This window comes from Salvelinus alpinus, chromosome 5, assembly GCF_045679555.1.
Source record: "Salvelinus alpinus chromosome 5, SLU_Salpinus.1, whole genome shotgun sequence".
Taxonomy (NCBI): Eukaryota; Metazoa; Chordata; class Actinopteri; order Salmoniformes; family Salmonidae; genus Salvelinus; species Salvelinus alpinus.
This window is the reverse complement of record NC_092090.1, coordinates 72,895,594-72,916,629: the sequence shown is the minus strand read 5'-3', so window position 1 is coordinate 72,916,629 and position 21,036 is coordinate 72,895,594. Positions and strand designations below refer to the sequence as shown.

Genomic DNA, 21,036 nt, shown 5'->3' with positions numbered 1-21,036 from the left:
TGTCCACATATTCTAAGTCAGAACCGTCCAGAGTAGTGATGCTAGTCGGGCGGGCGGGTGCGGGCAGCGAACGGTTGAAAAGCATGCATTTGGTATTACTAGCGTTTAAGAGCAGTTGGAGGCCACGGAAGGAGTGTTGTATGGCAATGAAGCTCGTTTGGAGGTTAGTTAGCACAGTGTCCAAAGAAGGGCCAGAGGTATACAGAATGGTGTCGTCTGCGTAGAGATGGATCAGGGAATCAGGCCGCAGCAAGAGCGACATCGTTGATATATACAGAGAAAAGAGTCGGCCCGAGAAACCGGATTGCACAGCTGAGAGGGTACGGTGGGATTCGAAATGGTCAGTGATCTGTTTATTAACTTGGCTTTCGAAGACTTTAGAAAGGCAGGGCAGGATGGATATATGTCTATAACAGTTTGGGGCTAGAGTGTCACCCCCTTTGAAGAGGGGGATGACCGCGGCAGCTTTCCAATCTTTAGGAATCTCGGACGATACGAAAGAGAGGTTGAATAGACTAGTAATAGGTGTTGCAACAACGGCGGCAGATAATGTTGGAAAGAGAGGGTCCAGATTGTCTAGCCCAGCTGAGTTGTACGGGTCCAGGTTTTGCAGCTCTTTCAGAACGTCTGCTATCTGGATTTGGGTGAAGGAGAAGCTGGGGAGGCTTGGGCAAGTAGCTGCGGGAGGTGTGGAGCTGTTGGCCCGGGGTTGGGGTAGCCAGGAGGAAAGCATGGCCAGCCGTAGAGAAATGCTTATTGAAATTCTCGATTATCGTGGATTTATCGGTGGTGACAATGTTACCTATCTTCAGTGCAGTGGGTAGCTGGGAGGAGGTGTTCTTATTCTCCATGGACTTTACAGTGTCCCAAAACAAAATTATGGGGGTATTGAAGTGGTTCCCAACTCCGGTCCTCGAGTACCCCCAACAGTACACATTTTCTATTGTAGCCCCGTACAAGCACAACTGATTCAACTTGTCAACTAATCATCAGGCCCTCAATGAGGTGAATCAGGTATGTTTGTCCGGGGCTCCATCAAAAATGTGTGCTCTTCGGGGTACTCCAGGACCAGAGTTGGGAACTACTGGATTGTGTGAGAAAAAAAATCTATTTAATCTATTTTGAATTCAGGCTGTAACACAACAAAATGTTGAATAACTCGAGGGGTAGAAATACTTTCTGAAGGCACTGCAAATTTGTGACATTCTTTTTCCATTGCGACAAACATTTCTCTACATTCAAGGTGGGAAACAAAATGTATGTTAAGGCCTATTATTTCTTTGACTAGCCTCCTATACTTAGGGCTGGATTCAATCCATATCGTGGAAGTATCGTGGAAGATCTGCATTAAAATGTATAGCTAATTTCTGATTGAGCCGACATATGCAGCGTTTACTGTGAATGTAGTCTCTGTGAACGTGGGAACATTGACTTTAAATGTCAATCGAGCTATAAAGCGAATCCAGCACTTAATCACACAGTGGTTATATTGGCCAGTGGCACATTGAAAATAATTATTTGGTAGCACTTTATAATAACTCCACATAATAAAGCATTTATAATGGATTAGTGAATAATTGATTCATTTATTAGTCATTAAACCTACTACCACAATTGTAAATGTTATAACCTAGTTATTCACACATTTATAAACAACTTTTAAAGTATTTAATAATGATTCATAAGATAATTCATTATATGTTTATTACAGGTCCTTCTACTAACTCTTTTGTAAGGCCTCATCTAAAGTGTGGACTATTTATACTTTATAAATGTTTTGAGTGACCAATGTAATTTCTCACAAAAAGATGGACATGAAATTGGTAGACATTTCAGCAGTAACTGATTCTCCTTAAGGTCTCAAAATGGCCCTTAGAACATATCAATGGTTAAACAATAAGCACACAATACAGAGGATATTCAAGAAAATATATAGGACATTTTATTCAAAAACAGTCACACAATAGTGTGATGTGTAACTTCAGACACACTATGCTAAGTAAAATAACGTTTTTAGTCCGAAAATGCTAACATAAGCGTTTCTTGGCAGTGACTTTTCTACCAAAACCAGTGTTGATTGCAGTCACTCCTTAGAACTAAAATCTTGTGTAATTTGGTCAGTTGAGTGATTAAGTTCTGGGCCCATTCGTGTTAGAAATTGGGAGTTCCGAAGTCTCCACCCTCACAAAAGGAAACTCTCAGACAAAGATTTTTGGGCTGAATTTTCCTTTAAGAGCAGTCCCAAGACTGCTTATGAGGTAAGAAAACAAATGTCTGAATACATTATTTCTCTGAACTATCCTATTAAGTGTAAACTGTAAAGAGTTACTAATTTAAAGGCCCAGTAAAGGTGCTGTCAAACAAAACCAGGTGTAAAATAGTCTGCACTTAAAAGACTGAAGCGCTGGAAGCATTTAAAAGTTATACATGTAACATTCTACCTGCAAATCGTACATGTAACATTTCTACTTGAATCTACTGCAACACTCACACACACACACATGTGTGTCAGTGTAGTATGTGTGAGTGTGTGAGTAGAGTCCAGTTACTTTGCATAAAGCCAGTGCGAAGTGAAAAAAAAATGGTGTCAATGCAAATAGTCAGGGTAGCCATTTGATGAACTGTTCAACAGTCTTATGGCTTGGGGGTAGAAGCTGTTCAGGAGCCTTTTGGTCCCAAGCTTGGCACTCCAGTACCGGTTGCTGTGCGGTAGCAGAGAGAACAGTCTATGACTTGGGTGACTGGAGTCTTTGACAATTTTTAGGGCCTTCCTCTGACACCACCTGGTGTAAAGGTCCTGGATGGCAGGGAGCTCGGCCCCAGTGAAGACTGGACCATATGCACTACCCTCTGTAATGCCTTATGGTCGGATGCCAAGCAGTTGCCATACCAAGCGGTGTTGGAGCCAGTCAAGATGCTCTTAATGGTGCAGTTGTATAACTTTTTGAGGATCTGAGGGCCCATGACAAATACTTTAAGCATCCTGAGGGGGAAGAGGTGTTTTCGTGCCCTCTTAACGACTGTGTTGGTATGCTTGGACCATGATAAATTGTACAATTTGAATGAATTGTGGTTGATTATAGTACATATTTTGTTTTTACATGAATGTTCAAAACTTGTAAAAGCAATCTGAAAAATTACACATCTAAAGTTCACAGAGTATGTGTCGTTTTCGCTTTGTGACCACAACATCCATCACACGTCTGGCTGTGGGAAACTTATGACATCCTGTGTGTGTGTTTTTGCATTTTCTGTGCCTTCTGGCCTTTGGGCTGTACCTGTGCTTGTTAAGCCAGGTGAATGCACTTGAGGGATGGCTTTAGCACCTTTCATCAAACTTCCAAAATGACTGCATTCTGTGAAAGGGTGAAAAGAGAAATTATTTCATAAATTGGTCAGAACATAAATTGGTAACAAATGCCTGAATGTGCTCTCATTTATTATGGTCCAATCAAATTAACTTTGACGAAAATATTGAATAAATAATTGTTGCATATAGAATGTTGCTAGCGCTAGACATACGTATGACATGTGGATATCAGTCACAGAAATGGAAAGATACTTATTTTGTCTTCAGAAGGGCGCTTGAGCAGGATGATGTAAAATGATGCCGAGGCCAGAGTGGATGCGGACTATGAGTAATCCAGAAAAGAGTGAGTCTGAAAACCCTTCTTTGAAATTTCCCTTTGGAGCCTGGTAGATCGTAGAGAGGAATATATTTTTCAGTGACATGTATGAATCACAGAACATGTTTCAGTTTGTGTATGTATTGTACAGAATGTGTATTTCTATGTGGAAATGTCTTTATGGTACACCACATAACTTCACAGCCGTGTATAGCTCACTGTAAGAGTGCCTAGATGCCTGGCGTGCGATGCTACATACAGTACCAGTGAGTTATACCATTGGCTCATGTCCCTGCACTGCCTCCATGTAGGAGTTTATCACACGTAAAAAGCAATTCTGCTGGTAGATGCAGACATCCTGGAGCTGCTGAAGCAGCCTGCCCGGGACACCCGCTCAGCGGGTGTGGGCTGTAGACAACATGGAGAACACCCCTGGAAAGATCTACGAAAAAACCACAGCATCCATAAGCGCTCACTCAACGCCACAGGTCTGTCCTGTTTCTCACACACCTGTTTCTCTGTCCTGTTTTTCTCACAGTTACATCTCCAGACACACACGTCTCCTTTCTGGCATTTCCCCGGGGTTTAGGAAAAATACCCTCACTTCTCCATACACATGTCCCCATCAACACTCAGATCACACAGCTCACTGGCTCTCTGTCTGTCTTCCGCACAGACCTAATCTCTGCTGAGGATCTGGAGACTATTGCTGATCTGACTTGCTGCTCAGCCATGGCCCGCCCCACTTCCTGCAAAACCACCCCAACCTGAAGAGGTTCCGCACAGCCACCAGTGTCTGTAACAACAGGTAAGCCAAATAATGGCATCAAAGTAACAAGACTCCTACACCATCCTGTTGTTGCACAACACATACTGGCCTAAAATCACAGAAGGAAGGAATTGACTAGTGATGCAAGCCAAAAACATGAATATCACCATGGCATCTCCTTCACTTTTTCAATGTATATTTCCCTCCCCCTCTCTCTAGGGAAAACCCTCGAAGAGGCTCTGCCAACACACCCTTCACCCACTGGCTCCTTGCTGAGTATGAGGATGGCATCTCACTGGCCAAGGGCTGGGATCCGAACATGCAAATCAATGGGAACCTCCTCCCCCTGGTACTACAACCGTATTATCATTACCAATATTATTTTACATTTACATTTAAGTCATTTAGCAGACGCTCTTATCCAGAGCGACTTATCATACTGATTAAGCTACACTATTAACTATCCTTGTTATCTTGATCCTTAGGATTAAGATAGTGTTAGCAGTAAGATCCTTAGTACTCTAGTGGCACATAAGCAACATTTCCTTCAGACTCACCAGAGGGATCCTTTTCTCCAACTGTCCAGGTGAGGGAGGTGTCCAACCGCATCCTGAACATTGCTCTGACCTCCATGCACACAATGATTTGCGTGAACACAACCGTATGACCCGCACCCTCACCCAGCTCAACCCTCACTGGACTGGAGAGATCACCTACCAGGAGACCTGCAAGATCATGGGAGGCTACTTCCAGGTAATTCCAATGAGAGCCTAATAACAAATCTATTTAATTTAGCTCAGTTTCTATCTGTACATGGAGTTCAAAGTTACAAAGGTCATAACATAGTTGTAGTTACCTACACACATGGGTTTGAGTTGCTGGGTGATTAAACTGTCACACATGTCCTTCCTCCTCTCACAGGTGATCACCTTCAGGGACTTCCTGTTCCACATTGTGGGCCCAGACTTCATTGCAAGGCAGCTGTCCACCTACCCTGGCTATGATGAGAATGTCGACTCCAGCATCTCCAATGTGTTTGCCTACCTCTTCGCTCACCTTTCCATCCAGCCCTTTATCTTCCGTCTGGATGAGAACTACAACGAGAACGCCCAGTTCCCCAGTCCGCTGCTGCACAGGGCCTTCTTCGCCCCCTGGAGGATTGTCTTTGAAGGTACAACTCTCAGTCCCACTTCTCAGGGGGACATTTACATTCACCATAAGTGATTTCCCGTTGTACACTAAAAGTGTATAGATTAAAATAAGGTTGTATTATTATTACTACTAAAGTATAGCTGGATCAGGCCTTACTGCTACCTGCTCCCCCAGGTAGCAGTAATGCATGATGGGGTGGCAGGTAGCCTAGTAGTTAGAGCGTTGAACTAGTAACCAAAAGGTTGCAAGATTGAATCCCTGATCCGACAAGGTAAAAATCTGTCGGTCTGAACAAGGCAGTTAACCCACTGTACCTAGGCCATCATTAAAAATAAGAATTTGTTCTTAACTGACTTACCTAGTTAAATAAAGTTTAAAAAAAGGTGGTTTGGACCCTATGCTGAGGTGGCTGGTGGGTCGTCAGGATAAACTGAACACTCAGGACCACATGATGAGCTGAGGGATAGGCTGTTTGAGTTTTCCGTTAAAATGTCCCTGGTCATGGGCTCTCTCAACCGAGACCACATACTCCCTCTCTCTGTCTCCTATCCTCTATTTCTCCCTCTCTCTGATTAACTGTCTCATCTAGAAGCGTATCTTTCTCTACAGTAGAACTTTACTCCACTTATACCACACATGGGAGGACTACTGTCAAAGCTCTCCACACTGTCTTCTATGTGATACTGTATTTCTGTAAAAGGCTGCCAATTAACACTTCATCTTCTTGTTACCCCTCTCAGGTTACAACAAATGGTATGGGTTATGTAACCTGTCCTAGGCCCAGAACCTGGCAATGGTGATAAACAACACTGAGCTGGCCCAGAACCTGCTGAACCTCTATGGGACTCCTGACAACATTGATTAGGCAGGGTCGTTTATAGACTCTCAATCCACAGCATGTTTGACTGTATTAACAGAGCCTTTAAAAATTTTTTTTTTTTTAGAAAGGACTCAGCAATGTCTTATTTGGACTTTCATATCTCTGAGTCTTCAGTCATAATTTACAAAAACCCTGTTTATCACCATAATTTGTGTTGTGTATCAGACTGTGGTGGGAAAACGATAGTCTTCACCGAGGATCAGAAAAAAAGCTTGGGGAAGACATCTCTGGCTCGCATCACCTGTGACAACACTGGCATCGCTGATGTCCCTGACCCTTCCAGTATCACCCCCGTGAGTCCGGTTACACCCTTTGTGAAGACATCCCTGCTTTCGACCTCAGCCCCTGGAAGAACAATGGTGATAGTGAGTGTTGATCTGAGGCCTCGTGTGACATACATCTCTCTTTAACTGAGCCTTACTGAGGTGGGAATTTGTGTGTTCTCAAGTGTGAGTTAGAAAGATATTAGTTTGTCAATATATACAGGAAGTAATACATGATTTCTAATATAATTTTTTATTGAACCTGGTCCAAACACAGATCCCAAATCTGGTGGAACTGGCTCGACTGAACAAGGACCAGTAGGACCGAGAGGGCCACCAGGTCCAGAAGGTAAAATCACCACCCTCCTCCACCATCCCTTCTCTCCCCCATTTACATGTATAGTGGCAAGAAAAAGTATGTGAACCCTTTGGAAATACCTGGATTTCTGCATAAATTGGTCATAAAATTTGATCTGATCTTCATCTAGTTCACAACAATAGACAAACACAGTCTGCTTAAACTAATAACACACAAACAATTATACGTTTTCATGTCTTTATTGAACACACTGTGTAAACATTCACAGTGCAGGGTGGGAAAAGTATGTGAACCCTTGGTTTTAATAACTGGTTGACTCTACTTTGGCTGCAATAACTTAAACCAAATATTTTCTGTAGTTATGGATTAGACTTGCACAACAGTCAGGAGGAATTTTGGACCGTTCCTCTTTACAACACTGTTTCAGTTCAGCAATATTCTTGGGATGTCTGGTGTGAACTGCTCTCTTGAGGTCATGCCACAGCATCTCAATCGGGTTGAGTTCAGGACTCTGACTGGGCCACTCCAGAAGGCGTATTTTCTTCTGTTGAAGCCATTCTGTTGTTGATTTACTTCTGTGTTTTTGGTCGTTGTCCTGTTGCACCACCCAACTTCTGTTGAGGTTCAATTGGCGGACAGATAGACTAACATTCTCCTGAAAAATATCTTGATAAACTTGGGAATTATTTTTTCGGTCGATGATAGCAAGCTATCCAGGCCCTGAGGCAGCAAATCAGCCCCAAATCATGCTGCTCCCTCCACCATACTTTACAGTTGGGATGAGGTTTTGATGTTGGTGTGCTGTGCCTTTTTTTCTCCACACATAGTGTTGTGTGTTCCTTCCAAACAACTCAATTGTAGTTTCATCTGTCCACAGAATATTTTGCAAGTAGCGCTGTGGAACATCCAGGTGCACTTTTGCAAAGTTCAGACATGCAGCAATGTTTTTTTGGACAGCGGTGGCTTCTTCCGTGGGGTCCTCCCTTGAACACCATTCTTGTTTAGTGTTTTACGTATCGTAGACTCGTCAACAGAGATGTTAGCATGTTCTGGAGATTTCTGTAAGTCTTTAGCTGACACTCTAGGATTTTTCTTAACCTCATTGAGCATTCTGTGCTGTGCTCTTGCAGTCAGCTTTGCAGGACGGCCACTCCTAGGGAGAGTAGCAAAAGTGCTGAACTTTCTCCTTTTATAGACAATTTGTCTTACCGTGGACTGATGAACATCAAGGCTTTTTTACTTTTGTAACCCTTTCCAGCTTTATGCAAGTCAACAATTCTTAATCTTAGGTCTTCTGAGATCTATTTTGTTCGAGGCATGGTTCACATCAGGCAATGCTTCTTGTGAATAGCAAACTCAAATTGTGCGAGTGTTTTTTATAGGGCAAGGCAGTTCTAACCAACATCTCCAATCTCGTCTCATTGATTGGACTACAGGTTAGCTGACTCCTGACTCCAATTAGCTTTTGGAGAAATTAGCCTAGGAGTTCACATACTTTTTTCAACCTACACTGTGAATGTTTAAATGATGCATTCAATATAGACAAGAAAAATACAATAATTAGTGTGATATTAGTTTAAGCACACTATGTTTGTCTATTGTTGTGACTTAGATGAAGATCAGATCAAATTTTATGACCAATTTATGCAGAAATCCAGGTAATTCCAAAGGGTTCACATACTTTTTCTTGCCACTGTATATGATTACTGTCTGTATTATGTCATAAATCTTCTGGTAGTCACTCACTAGGCCTGATGTGAGGTGCTAAGTGGTTATCTGATGAGGCCCCCCAGAGCATAATCACTGATATGACTAATAGTATATAACAAGGAGAAGCATAACCACTGATATGACTAATAGTGTCTGTTGTAGTGTTGATATCATTCCTAACCTCAGTCTCTCTCACTCAGGACCACAAGGGCCACGTGGTTTGCCTGGCATCTACGCAAAATCTGCCTTCGCCGTGCGGCTCGGCTACAACTACCCCAAACCAGGCCAGCCCATCCAAACCTATGAGGTAATCTACAATGGACAGAACCACTACGACACCAGGATGGGGGAGTTCACCTGCGTGGAGCCAGGCGTCTACGAGTTTGAGTTCCATTGCACCATATAACAGAATGTGGGCAGCGTGGACCTGCGGAGAAACGGCCAGCTGGTGCTGCATTCCTTCACCACCCAGCAGAACAGCTACATCACGGCTACTGGAGGCACACTGCTGCAGCTCAACAAGGGGGACAAGATCTGGCTGTCAACTTACTACGGTGGCAACGGCATGACCTCCGACAGCTTCTTCTCAGGGCACCTGATCTTCACTGTCCAGAGCCCTCTCTGACCCACAGGTTACAACTAAGCTACCTTTTCTGTCTTTTAAAATTCATTTTTTATTATATTTTAATGTATGATAAGCTTTAACAGATCATCAAGGAGAAAAGAGGTAAATTCACTGGTTTGTTATTCTTGCACTAGGAGAGAAAGAGGAGTGGGAGAGTCACTGATAGGAGAAAGAGGAGTGGGAGAGTCACTGATAGGAGAGAAAGAGGAGTGGGAGAGTCACTGATAGGAGAGAAAGAGGAGTGGGAGAGTCACTGATAGGAGAGAAAGAGGAGTGGGAGAGTCACTGATAGGAGAGAAAGAGGAGTGGGAGAGTCACTGATAGGAGAGAAAGAGGAGTGGGAGAGTCACTGATAGGAGAAAGAGGAGTGGGAGAGTCACTGATAGGAGAGAAAGAGGAGTGGGAGAGTCAGTGATAGGAGAGAAAGAGGAGTGGGAGAGTCACTGATAGGAGGAAGAGGAGTGGGAGAGTCACTGATAGGAGAAAGAGGAGTGAGAGAGTCACTGATAGGAGAGAAAGAGGAGTGGGAGAGTCACTGATATGAGAGAAAGAGAAGTGGGAGAGTCACTGATAGGAGAGAAAGAGGAGTGGGAGAGTCACTGATAGGAGAAAGAAGAGTGGGCAAGTCACTGATAGGAGAGAAAGAGGAGTGGGAGATTCACTGATAGGAGAAAGAGGAGTGGGAGAGTCACTGATAGGAGAAAGAGGAGTGGGCAAGTCACTGATAGGAGAGAAAGAGGAGTGGGAGAGTCACTGATAGGAGAGAAAAAGGAGTGGGAGAGTCACTGATAGGAGAGAAAGGAGAGATAGGAGAGAAAGAGGAGTGGGAGAGTCACTGATAGGAGAAAGAGGAGTGAGAGAGTCACTGATAGGAGAGAAAGAGGATCCAATTATTGTTGTTAGATTCAATTAATCTTACCACATCAGGGATATGCATTGGGATAGCTTTATGATTGTTAATTGTATTTTTTTTCATTTGACTTTCTTCTAATTGTTGGTATGTATTTTCCTTCTTATGAACTTGTTGGCTAATTCAATTATATCGTTAGATCTTACACATTAAACACTTAGAACAAAACCTAATAACTTAATATATGCTAATGATCAGTTTTGGTGTGATGATAAAATTATGACAAATAAGAAGGGAGCCTACCTGCCGTTGGGTCGGCAAAACATTAATTCTAAAGCTAATGTTTCAACATTTACACAGTAAATTTCGATTGTTTTTATTTATTTTCCTTGGAAAGTTAAGAACAAATTCGTATTTACAATGACGGCCTACCCCGGCCAAACCCGAACGACGCTGGTCCAATTGTGCGCCGCCCTATGGGACTCCCGATCACAGCCGGTTGTGATACAGCCCGGAATCGAATCAGGGTCTGTAGTGACGCCTCTAGCACTGCGATGCAGTGCCCTAGACCGCTGCGCCACTCGGGAGGAGGTAAATTATTATGAAGAGTATACTTTGATAAACAATTATTTTCTGACTGTGATTCATCTTTCAAATTATAAATTATGAATACAATAAAATGACACATGCACATGCTCCTCTGTGTCACCTCAAGTCAAGACCTCACCTCACATTGTTGGAGTAGCGATACACACAACACACAGCATGTTCACTTCACGCTCAACCAAAGGGGGGCGTGAGGGTTCCACATCGATTCGCACCCTTCTTCTCAGATGTAGGACTTTTCACAGAATACGAATGTCTCAAAATCTACTTGGATGGCTCAGATTATGGCCTATAGGCTACACTGCAGTATGTGGTTTATCACACATATAATTCATAATCTATGTTTAATGTTCGTTTTATGAAGATTGGCCTAAAAGAGTCAATATGTGCCAAAAAAGTACAATAAACTCAACATAACTTTTTGTGCATAGGCCTAGGCTAGGCTGTGCGTGTTTTCGTTGTGGAAAATGAGTAACAGAAATATTGGCTATAAAAATAACACCAATATGCATATAGGATACAGAAAACAGAACATTAAGATTTTGTCAACTTTAATAGGCCTACTTATCTTATAACCAATCATCAACAATATTAAAGCAAACGAATAAGTCAAACTAACATCTTTCCTAGCCTAAACATTTTCATTAAAATGTTTGCTTTATTCGTGAAGTAAAGATTAGGATTTAGAAAATCAATAGAATGATAGGCTGCAGGCAGAGGATAACATAAGATGCGGTCTGACTGGGCACCATTTTAATTGTTGTCGTCTATATTCGCCGGGGACTTACCTTACTTAAATAAGTAAACAAATAAATGAGCGCAATATATAGCGATCGATACGGACGTGGTGGGCCGCATTATCCCGTTGTTCTCTCCGCAGTGGACAGAGGGGACGCGAGCCAGCTGCTGCGTCTTGGGCCTTCACCCCCCCCCCCCCCCCCCTCCCCTCCCAGAAAGTGGCGGCTGGTACTCCCGTGGGAGCGAGGGAATGCCTGGAGATGGCGAGTGGCACACGATACACCATTGTTCGGTCTAGCAGTCACTGATTCCTCGCCCCACACCCCGTAAACACTGACCGTCTCAGCGAGTAAAATTGATTAGAAAGCCGTTTGTGTCGCTCAAGGTGGTTTGACTAATCCGCATTTTCGCCTGGGTATCTGCTCCAATATTACGAAGCGAGCAAATCCATTTTTCATTCGATATAGCTACATGGCTATAGGCTAGGCCTACCCATCTGTAAAGTTAAACAGGTTGTTTCCCTCTAAAGCCCGATGACTGGTCCATTAATTTTCCACGTGCAAACAGGACTCATGTCAATAAAATCTAGTCAGTTAATGTCACCCAACTATTTGCGGTGTTCTGTATAGCCATCCTACACTCAGTGCGCAATCCTTGCATTGAGGAGGTTCTGAGGGTCCTTCAAGCGCTTCTGAGCAACCTACTTTCTTTTTTAAAGACAATAGTCCTCCTGCATGAGTCCTCAAGTCAAGAAGGTCTTTCTCCTACCAGTAGATGACTCCATTCACCTGAGAGGAAGTGGGTACATAAAGCAGGTAGGCTACAGTTGACAATAAGTAGCCTAAACCTGCCCTAGACAGCCCTCAATGCCAAAATCCGTAAAAGCAAGTGCGGTTATTTTAGCTATGGATGCTATGTCATCTCTGGTAGTGTTCTGTGGAGGAATTCACATATGTGTATTAGGCCTACCTACTTCAGCATCTGTAGTTATTTAATGGTTTCGGGTTAAGCAGAGCTGTCAATCAAACAAGTCGGGATGCGGGGCAGAGGAGTATGGAACGAACTCAGGGAGGGGCGGAGAATCAGTGGCAAGGATTCCGCAAGACTGTTCTTATAATTGGGGGAACATCTGACTCCGTCGCGCGCTGGCAGATGGTCGGTTGAGGCGGGATCGAAGGGGGGAGATTTACATTCATTGTTCAGGGGCTCGAGCTCAATCCAGAGACAATAGCCTCAGCAAGGAGCAAGGGATGAAAAAACTTTCCTTTTCAGATACAGAAGGATGGATAAAGAAACAACGGAAATTAATTAAAAACAAGTTTCTGTAAATTAAAACGCATAAAAACGTATGATCTGCCAGCTATTCGAGCACACAGGTCAACAGGCATATAGAAACAGTTGTTTGTCAGCAACTTTTATGTAAATCGTTTTTCATTTTATGGTGCAAATAACCTGAGTAAAACGCGTAATACACACAGCCAGTGTTTATTGCAGATAGACCAAGTGCAGATGTATCGGTTTTTCTGCGCAGGCTCTTCAGTGACACCCACATGGGAACTGAGGTTTAACTTTCCAACTGTAGAATATTTTTTATAATAAGGTTGAACGCATTTATAACTGAAATGTGGTTTACTCAATTGAACACGGGTTCACATCCTATCTAAGTATGATATCTGATTCCTCCACATTTTGGAACTGTGCCCCAAATATATATTGATGATCTATTTAGCAAATAGAAAAAAAATAGAGTAGGCTACAATGTAAAATGTACACATAAATCCACATTATTTTTCATGGATGTGTTGTCATTGCATTGCCTGTTGTTATAGCGGATATAATTATTGATTCTGTATTCATTTGAAACATATCTAACATATACTGTATCTGTATCATTTTAGACAGAAGTTCCAACCGTGTTTCCTCAGACTGACAGCACTGTCTTGGATGAGCAGCACGAATGTATAGCAGTGAAGAACAACCAGACTACAATTGTTTAGCACTAATATCCTTAATCGAATCACAGCTTTCAATCACTGCGCATTGTTCAGGGAGAGCAGACAGGTGCAGTGCACTCTTGTGTTTACTGATGACTCGACTGAAAATGCCAAATAAGATATTCAGGTTTGTTGCTTTCGACTTTTAATCCAGTTATCCTATTAAAAGACCATTTACAGTTGAATGCCTAACGCAAGCAATAGAACAGAAACGTTGGCTACATTTTGAATATCAAACTAAATAAGCCAATAGTTTAGCTGGAGATGCAATATGTATGCGTAGGCTAAAATGTTACATTTTACATGTTCAAGTAACCTAGACTTAAATGCTTTCTCAATTTTACAATCTTTAGACAACTTTGCTGCAACATGAAGGCCTAGCTGTCTTTTTGTAGGCCTTTCATGCATATGTCTGGGACAAATATGGCAGCAGTAGGCCTTTATTCAAATGGAATGTTGTATCTATGTTATTTATCTGGGTTTGTTCCCTGCAGCGGTAATTGTACGCAGCACTGAGAGATTACAAAGAGATAATAAACAAGACATCGAATAATAATAATTTATTAAGTATCCTAATGAATGGGCCAATATTATAAACAGGTGATTGATGTCACTGCACTATAGGCTGAATAAAACGTTTTGTGTTCACTGAAACTTCCATTTGTGATTTCAACATAGAATAATAACATAATTTAATTATTAACACAATGTAGCCTAGTTCGATAGTCTGTTCAAAAAAATCCACTCTTTCTGCTGAAAATAATAAAGGTCTGTTGTCTGAATATGTGATCAAATGTTTAAAAGTTAAAATGAAAGGATAAAAAAATAAAATAATGTTATTAGCCTTAATTTATGTTCATATTATGGCACTTTCATCTGAGATCTGAAGCACACTTTGGGTAGGACTTCACCAGAGAAAAGTTTGAAGAGACAAGAGAGCTATTTGGCTAGCTGGATGCTCAAAAAGTCCAACCAACGGAGACATTTTACACCAATGAGAGCATCCATTTCAACAATCGGTCCCCCATATGGCCGTGTAGCCCCTCCTCCAGACCCTATCCCGACAGAGGAACTCATACATGCTTCAGGACAGTGAAGTGGAGCATTATTGCCAGCTCTTTAGCCCATACATTCAAAGCGAAAAAGGTCTCTTCTACTTTGTTTGAGAAAGATTTTGCCACCTGATTTTAGAACTGTCGTGTGGAAGTGTGTGTGCATGCATATCTGTGGAATAGACTACGGTGTGCACGAGACTGTCCAGGAGTGCGCGCGTGTCCACCAAACAGGTGACCCTTGTTTATGGTCGAACCGACGTTTGACGTTACATATCCCCTGTTTGTGGACAATGATTGCAGTCCACGGGAAAATACATCTATTGCTTGTTTTCCTTCAAGAGCACGTTTGAAGACAGAATAGTGGACACGCAGTAGCCTATTATTTCCCCTGGGTAGCTCTGAAGCCTCAATCATCATCCAAGTGTTCGATAACAGCATCCTGGAACGTACCTCCCAGTTCTATTTTGCCAAAGTGATATTGCTCTCTCGTTTACTCTGAAAAGAACACCATTGGATTTGTGTATTAAATGTACGGGATCCAGGAGCATCTGATAAGAGACGTCAGCGGATTAAAAGAAAGAACTCTAGGAGAGGAGATGGATCCAGTCCGGTCCTGGGTGCGTAATGTCGGTGTTGTGGATGCTAACGTAGCAGCGCAAAGGTACAGTACACCTTCATGTTATCAAGTCCTGTGGTATTTTGACGAAATACACGAATCTTTCGTATTGGCAACTAAGCACAACATAAAACAGTTTAACGCACGTATAAGAAATTGCTTTAATGGATGATTAGGTTAGACTTCTTTAAGCATGCAAGAGCAGTCAATGTATTATGCACATGGTTTCAACAATTTCTATATCCTAAAGCATGCTATGCTCGGGAAAAAATGATAAAGGTAAATGACAAATAGCCTACCAGATGGCGCACAGATCACCGTAACATAGCCTATAGACTAGCCTATAAAAGTGACCTGTGGTGCAACGCAGTCAAATATAAAGTATTGTTGTTGATTATGCTCATGGCTCTTGTGTGATACTCATTTACCCTAAACTTATCCAGACTTGAGATGAAACGAAAAAACAACAGGTTGTCTTTGGGAGTAAGTGGCCCGGGCGTAAAGTTGACAATTGTGTAGAAAAATCTATCTCAAGCATCCCTGGCTTTCTGTATACTGAGTCCTGATTTTCCGGGGTGCGCGCTGTCAATAGCGAGTGGTGGCAGTGTCACAAGCAGCATGAAAGGGATATAACAAAACACAACAATAAAACTAAAACGCATTCTGTCACGAAAGTGACCGCACGGGCCGGAATAATGTTAATTTAGTGAGGATTCCACCTCTTGGGTATTGATTTGTAGGCCTATAGGACGCGCATGAAAGGCTTTTGACGGTTGGAATCTGTTATTTTATCCATGTTGAATTATCTACTAAAGATGTTATATCTCCATCCAGAAATTCTCTTATCCCCATATATTAGGCCTATAGCCAATAATGACGATTTAATTTGATGATAATAGCCCAGAAATAATAATAATAGGCCTAATCATAATAACAATAACAATAATAATGATAATAATAATACAATTATGTTGGCCTGTCTACTGAAATATTAATCAGTAGACAAATTCATATTCGTATTATCATTTGTTTCCCCCAAAATCAATTAGTCTACCATTATCTCATTTAAAAGTTTTTCAAAACTTTGACAGTGTTTTTCATACTGGTTTAAAATTAACTTTTGTGTATTCATAATGTTAAAATACTCCAGTAGGCTACATCTACAGGGTGTTATGATAGCCTTGGTATAAATGATGTAGCCTTCTTTTCAAAGGAGAACATGCAAAAAAGTAAGCATGCATACAAGGTAGCTTAACATTACTTTCAAATGTGTATTTGCCTAAATAAACCGTTTTTTGGCAACAGAACAAACTTTTGTAGTAAATTGAAAACCTCTGTAATTTGGTGTATTCGATTAAATAAGGTTATGACTGATATTTCAAATGAGCGTTAATCCGATCACAGTCTTTTCCTATTTTACATGTATTTTATGCAACCGAAACACATTTGTTGATTGAAACCCTTTTCAATTGGTCACATCATGAATAGCACCTTTTCATAATACTCACCAGATAGCAGATATAATATAACTTTCCCTGAATGTACTCTGATGCTTCTCAACCTGTAGGAAAATTTGAATTTTCCGTCTTCTTCCAAGCCTAAATTATGCAGCGATACAATAATGGATACATGGAGGCTAGACACAATTATCCTATCAAAAGCACATTTTCATTTATGTCTGACTTTGGACCTTTTCTCCTTTCACTTTTCGAAGATCAACGATGAAGATCAACATGAGTGCCAAAATAACTTTCACAGTAGACCTTTAAACTTCTTCATATTTTGCAGCGTCGAAAAAAACACAGCCTTTATCTCACCCAGTGTAAGAGGCGAAACATCAATACACAATCATTGTTAATTAAGCTCTAGGCCTTCACGCTTGGAGCAAGTCAAACTTTGACCCACCCATTAATTACATAAACACTGCGAGCACTTCATGCTATTTTTTGGTACATGTCAACATTTAGATTTCATTCCACCATCGATAATTCGCGATTTCCCAGGTAGGTCATGCATAGAAAGTTAGTCATTGAACCCAATGTGATTCTTGAATTGTTGCTAACAAATAATCTAAATGACCTTTTGTGAAAATTAAGCATAAGATGATTGCATCATACAGTTAGGCTATATAAGCTGTTTATTCTTACAATCTTAATGAAGCATTTAAATCAAATAGTCTATAATTCCTTTAATGGGTTTCCCCACATTGTTTGTTCAGTGAGTATTTTCTAAACAAATTTCCTCCATATTGCCATTCCTGACCTATTCATGTTGCAATGTTAAATCTAGAAATGAATGATTCTGTTGTAGTCTATACAGTTCACCTTCATAAACAGTGACTGGAGTTGTAATGTGCCATCACTAGCACATTAGAGGTTGCTGCCTATATACATGCACTTGAAATCACTGTGCCTCTTTAATAAATAGAACACTAGTCACTTTAATAATGTTGACATATTTTGAATTACTCATCTCATATGTATATACTGTATTCTATTCTATTCTACTGTATCTTAGTTTAAGCCCCTCTGACATTGCTAGTCCATATATTTATATATTCTTAATTCCATTCCTTTACTTAGATTTGTGTGTATTGGGTATATGTCGTGAAATTGTTCGATATTACTTGTTAGATATTACTGCACTATTTGAGCTAGAGACACAAGCATTTTGCTACACCCGCAATAACATCTGCTAAACACGTGTACGTGACCAATAAAATGTGATTTTGATTAGATTTTAAGAGTGTTTGCTATGTGTGACTGAGGATTGTGATGTAGTGTAAGTGAATTTCCCTCTCCTCTCCTCTCCTCTCCTCTCCTCTCCTCTCCTCTCCTCTCCTCTCCTCTCCTCTCCTCTCCTCTCTTCTCCTCTCCTCTCCTCTCCTCTCCTCTCCTCTCCTCTCCTCTCCTCTCCTCTCCTCTCCTCTCCTCTCTACAGTGGTGTAGCTCTCTCCAGGGCCCACTTTGAGAAGCAGCCACCCTCTAACCTGCGCAAGTCCAACTTCTTCCACTTCGTCCTGGCACTCTATGACAGACACGGACAGCCTGTAGAGGTGGAGAGGACTTCCTTCGTGGACTTTGTGGAACAGGACAAGGTGTGTGTGTTTGTTTGTCTCAGTTTGTTGACTGTGTGAGTATATTTGTGCATATTTCTCCATGGATTTCTCTTTATTACGCATGTCCTCTGTGTTCGCTATTATTGAAATCAAATCACAAGTCTCAAGTTACTTTCCATAAGTTTACAAGAGAGAGTGAAGAAAAGGTGGCAGCTCTTACTATAGAAATAGAATGAAGATTTATCTGGCTATTACAGCAAATGCAGCAAAACTTTAAGCTGACCACATTTACACATTTACACAACCCATAGCAGGACATTTCTATGCAACCTGTAGTGTACAGGCGTTTAACTTGACCTTCCACGTCCCCTATAAAGCTGAGCTTATTGAACAGCTGACAGCTCCATGTTACAAGCCTCCCTCCCAATGAGATGAGCTGATGGTGAGCGATTGAAAAATAATACCTAATGACTAATTAACAGCCTTACTCATTAGTGGGACATCACTACTTGTAAAAATGCAAATTACGCTGGCCTCTGTTAAGTTTTACCGTGACCAAATCATCAAAGTCTCTTTTCCTCCCACCCCCACATTCTAAATACTCCGGAGGGGGGAGAAGTACATTCCTCAGGTCAGACATTGGGTCAAAAGAAGGAGAGGAAGAGGTGCAGAGTGGCAGTCAGATTGAGAGGGAGAGAGAGGGAGAGAGAGAAAGAAAAGGAGAGAGAGAGAGTTTTGAGAGAACAAGAGAGACAGACAGAGAGCGACAGGGCAGGGGAGGGGTACACTGCATGGTGGAAGCCTTATGCCCAGTGTTGATGGATGGTTTTGCCTTGTGGTTAAACTCGAGCTGGGAGTGTGAGGCTTGTGGTCCAAACTGGTAACAGCTCTCCCCTCGAGAGAGAGAAAAGAGGGCACTGTCCTGTCAACGGAAGTTCAAACACGGTTTTGTTTTACAGACAGAGAGAGAGAGAGTGTCAGTGCTAATGCCAGGGCTGAGAGCTATCAGTGTTTCCCCTAGCGCCACACACACAGCCAGGTCAAGGCAGAATGATATGATGGCTGCAGAGGAGTTAACCTGGCATCTGGTTTTGTTGTTATTCAGAGGTAGAAGGGTGATACAGAGATATAAATGTTCCTCTGTGAATATTTACTAAACATTATGTTCCAGTCTCTACTGTATACTGTACATTTCTCTGTTTCTTACCTTCGCTCATCTCTCTTAATATGTTCATTTATTTCCTTCCTCTCTTATCTCTTACTTTCTCCCTAGCTCTGTCTTCCTCTCGTATCTCTTACTTTCTCCCTAGCTCTGTCTTCCTCTCTTATCTCTTACTTTCTCCCTAGCTCTGTCTTCCTCTCGTATCTCTTACTTTCTCCCTAGCTCTGTCTTCCTCTCTTATCTCTTACTTTCTCCCTAGCTCTGTCTTCCTCTCATATCTCTTACTTTCTCCCTAGCTCTGTCCTCCTCTCGTATCTCTTACTTTCTCCCTAGCTCTGTCTTCCTCTCATATCTCTTACTTTCTCCCTAGCTCTGTCCTCCTCTCGTATCTCTTACTTTCTCCCTAGCTCTGTCTTCCTCTCTTATCTCTTACTTTCTCCCTAGCTCTGTCTTCCTCTCATATCTCTTACTTTCTCCCTAGCTCTGTCCTCCTCTCGTATCTCTTACTTTCTCCCTAGCTCTGTCTTCCTCTCATATCTCTTACTTTCTCCCTAGCTCTGTCCTCCTCTCGTATCTCTTACTTTCTCCCTAGCTCTGTCTTCCTCTCTTATCTCTTACTTTCTCCCTAGCTCTGTCTTCCTCACTTATCTCTTACTTTTTCCCTATCTCTGTCTTCCTCTCTTTTTGCTCAGAGATGACGGCTCCCTGGGTTATTGGACCAGAGAGGATTCCTTTGAGACCAGTTAGCAAGAGACTGGAAAGGGAAAGAAAGAGGGATAAAATAAAAGAGGGTGGTGTAGAGCCATGGGGAAGAAAGGATGGAGGAAGGGAAGTTTCTCTGTCAAGGTCGACTGCTGCTCACTCTCGCAGCACTACAGTCGTTTCCACTCACTGGAATATCCAGAGTAGGCCTACGCACACAGACAGACACATTGCGCACATGCACACATACGCACACACGCGAGCTTGTGTGCACGTTCACTGTTGCATAGCATACATGATAATGGGTACACTCTATTTTATTTGATCATACAGATCCCACGGCTTTAGGATTTCACGTCAGATGTGCTGCAGTTGAACTTCTAAAAAGAGGAGCTAACTCAAGGTTAAGCACCCAGCTCTGGAGCCCAGTGCAGGGTCCCATCTGGGGGTTTGAGCCTACAACCCTGGGATCCCCACACCACTCCCAGGGAAGGATGAAGTGCAGGATTAGAGGAGCCTGACTCTGCTTAACTGTGCTTAGTGATGCCCAGATGTACTTAACTGTGCTTAACTGTGCCCTCACCAGTGCTATAACTGCATGACTGCATCTGTGCGTTTGTCTGTTTGTCTGTTTGTCTGTTTGTCGTCTCATTCTAAGGAGCAGACGGGAGAAAAGACCAACAACGGCACGCACTACAAGATACAGCTTCTCTACAGCAATGGTGAGTACACCTTCAAATCATCAGCCATAGCATCAGATAGCAGCATGTCCCATTCATGTCAGTGTGAGAACGTGGCCACTCGGGTATTGATGTTCTGTGTGGTTTCATGTCTCTTGATTCTTTGTCCCAGAGACATTTTAGTGTCTGACCACTTCAGAGTGGGAGGAGGAACAGGTTGTCCTGAGACTG

General features: G+C 42.1%; 1 protein-coding gene and 1 pseudogene across 3 annotated transcripts in view; both read left to right on the top strand.

Annotated features, from left to right (window-relative positions):
- Nucleotides 1-3,603: 3,603 nt before the first annotated feature.
- LOC139575332 (eosinophil peroxidase-like) lies at nt 3,604-9,344 on the top strand (annotated as a pseudogene).
- A 5,243-nt stretch (nt 9,345-14,587) lies between these two features.
- LOC139576730 (transcription factor COE2) overlaps nt 14,588-21,036 on the top strand; it is a 39,133-nt gene continuing 32,684 nt past the window's right edge. Inside the window, exons 1-3 of one of the 3 annotated variants that reach the window (XM_071403132.1) lie at nt 14,588-15,248; nt 18,144-18,300; nt 20,784-20,847. In XM_071403132.1, coding sequence (XP_071259233.1) covers nt 15,115-15,248; nt 18,144-18,300; nt 20,784-20,847 — 355 coding nt within the window. In that variant the 5' untranslated portion in view covers nt 14,588-15,114. The remainder of the gene's footprint in view (nt 15,249-18,143; nt 18,301-20,783; nt 20,848-21,036) is intronic. The other 2 variants (XM_071403133.1, XM_071403130.1) reach the window with 2 other exon arrangements.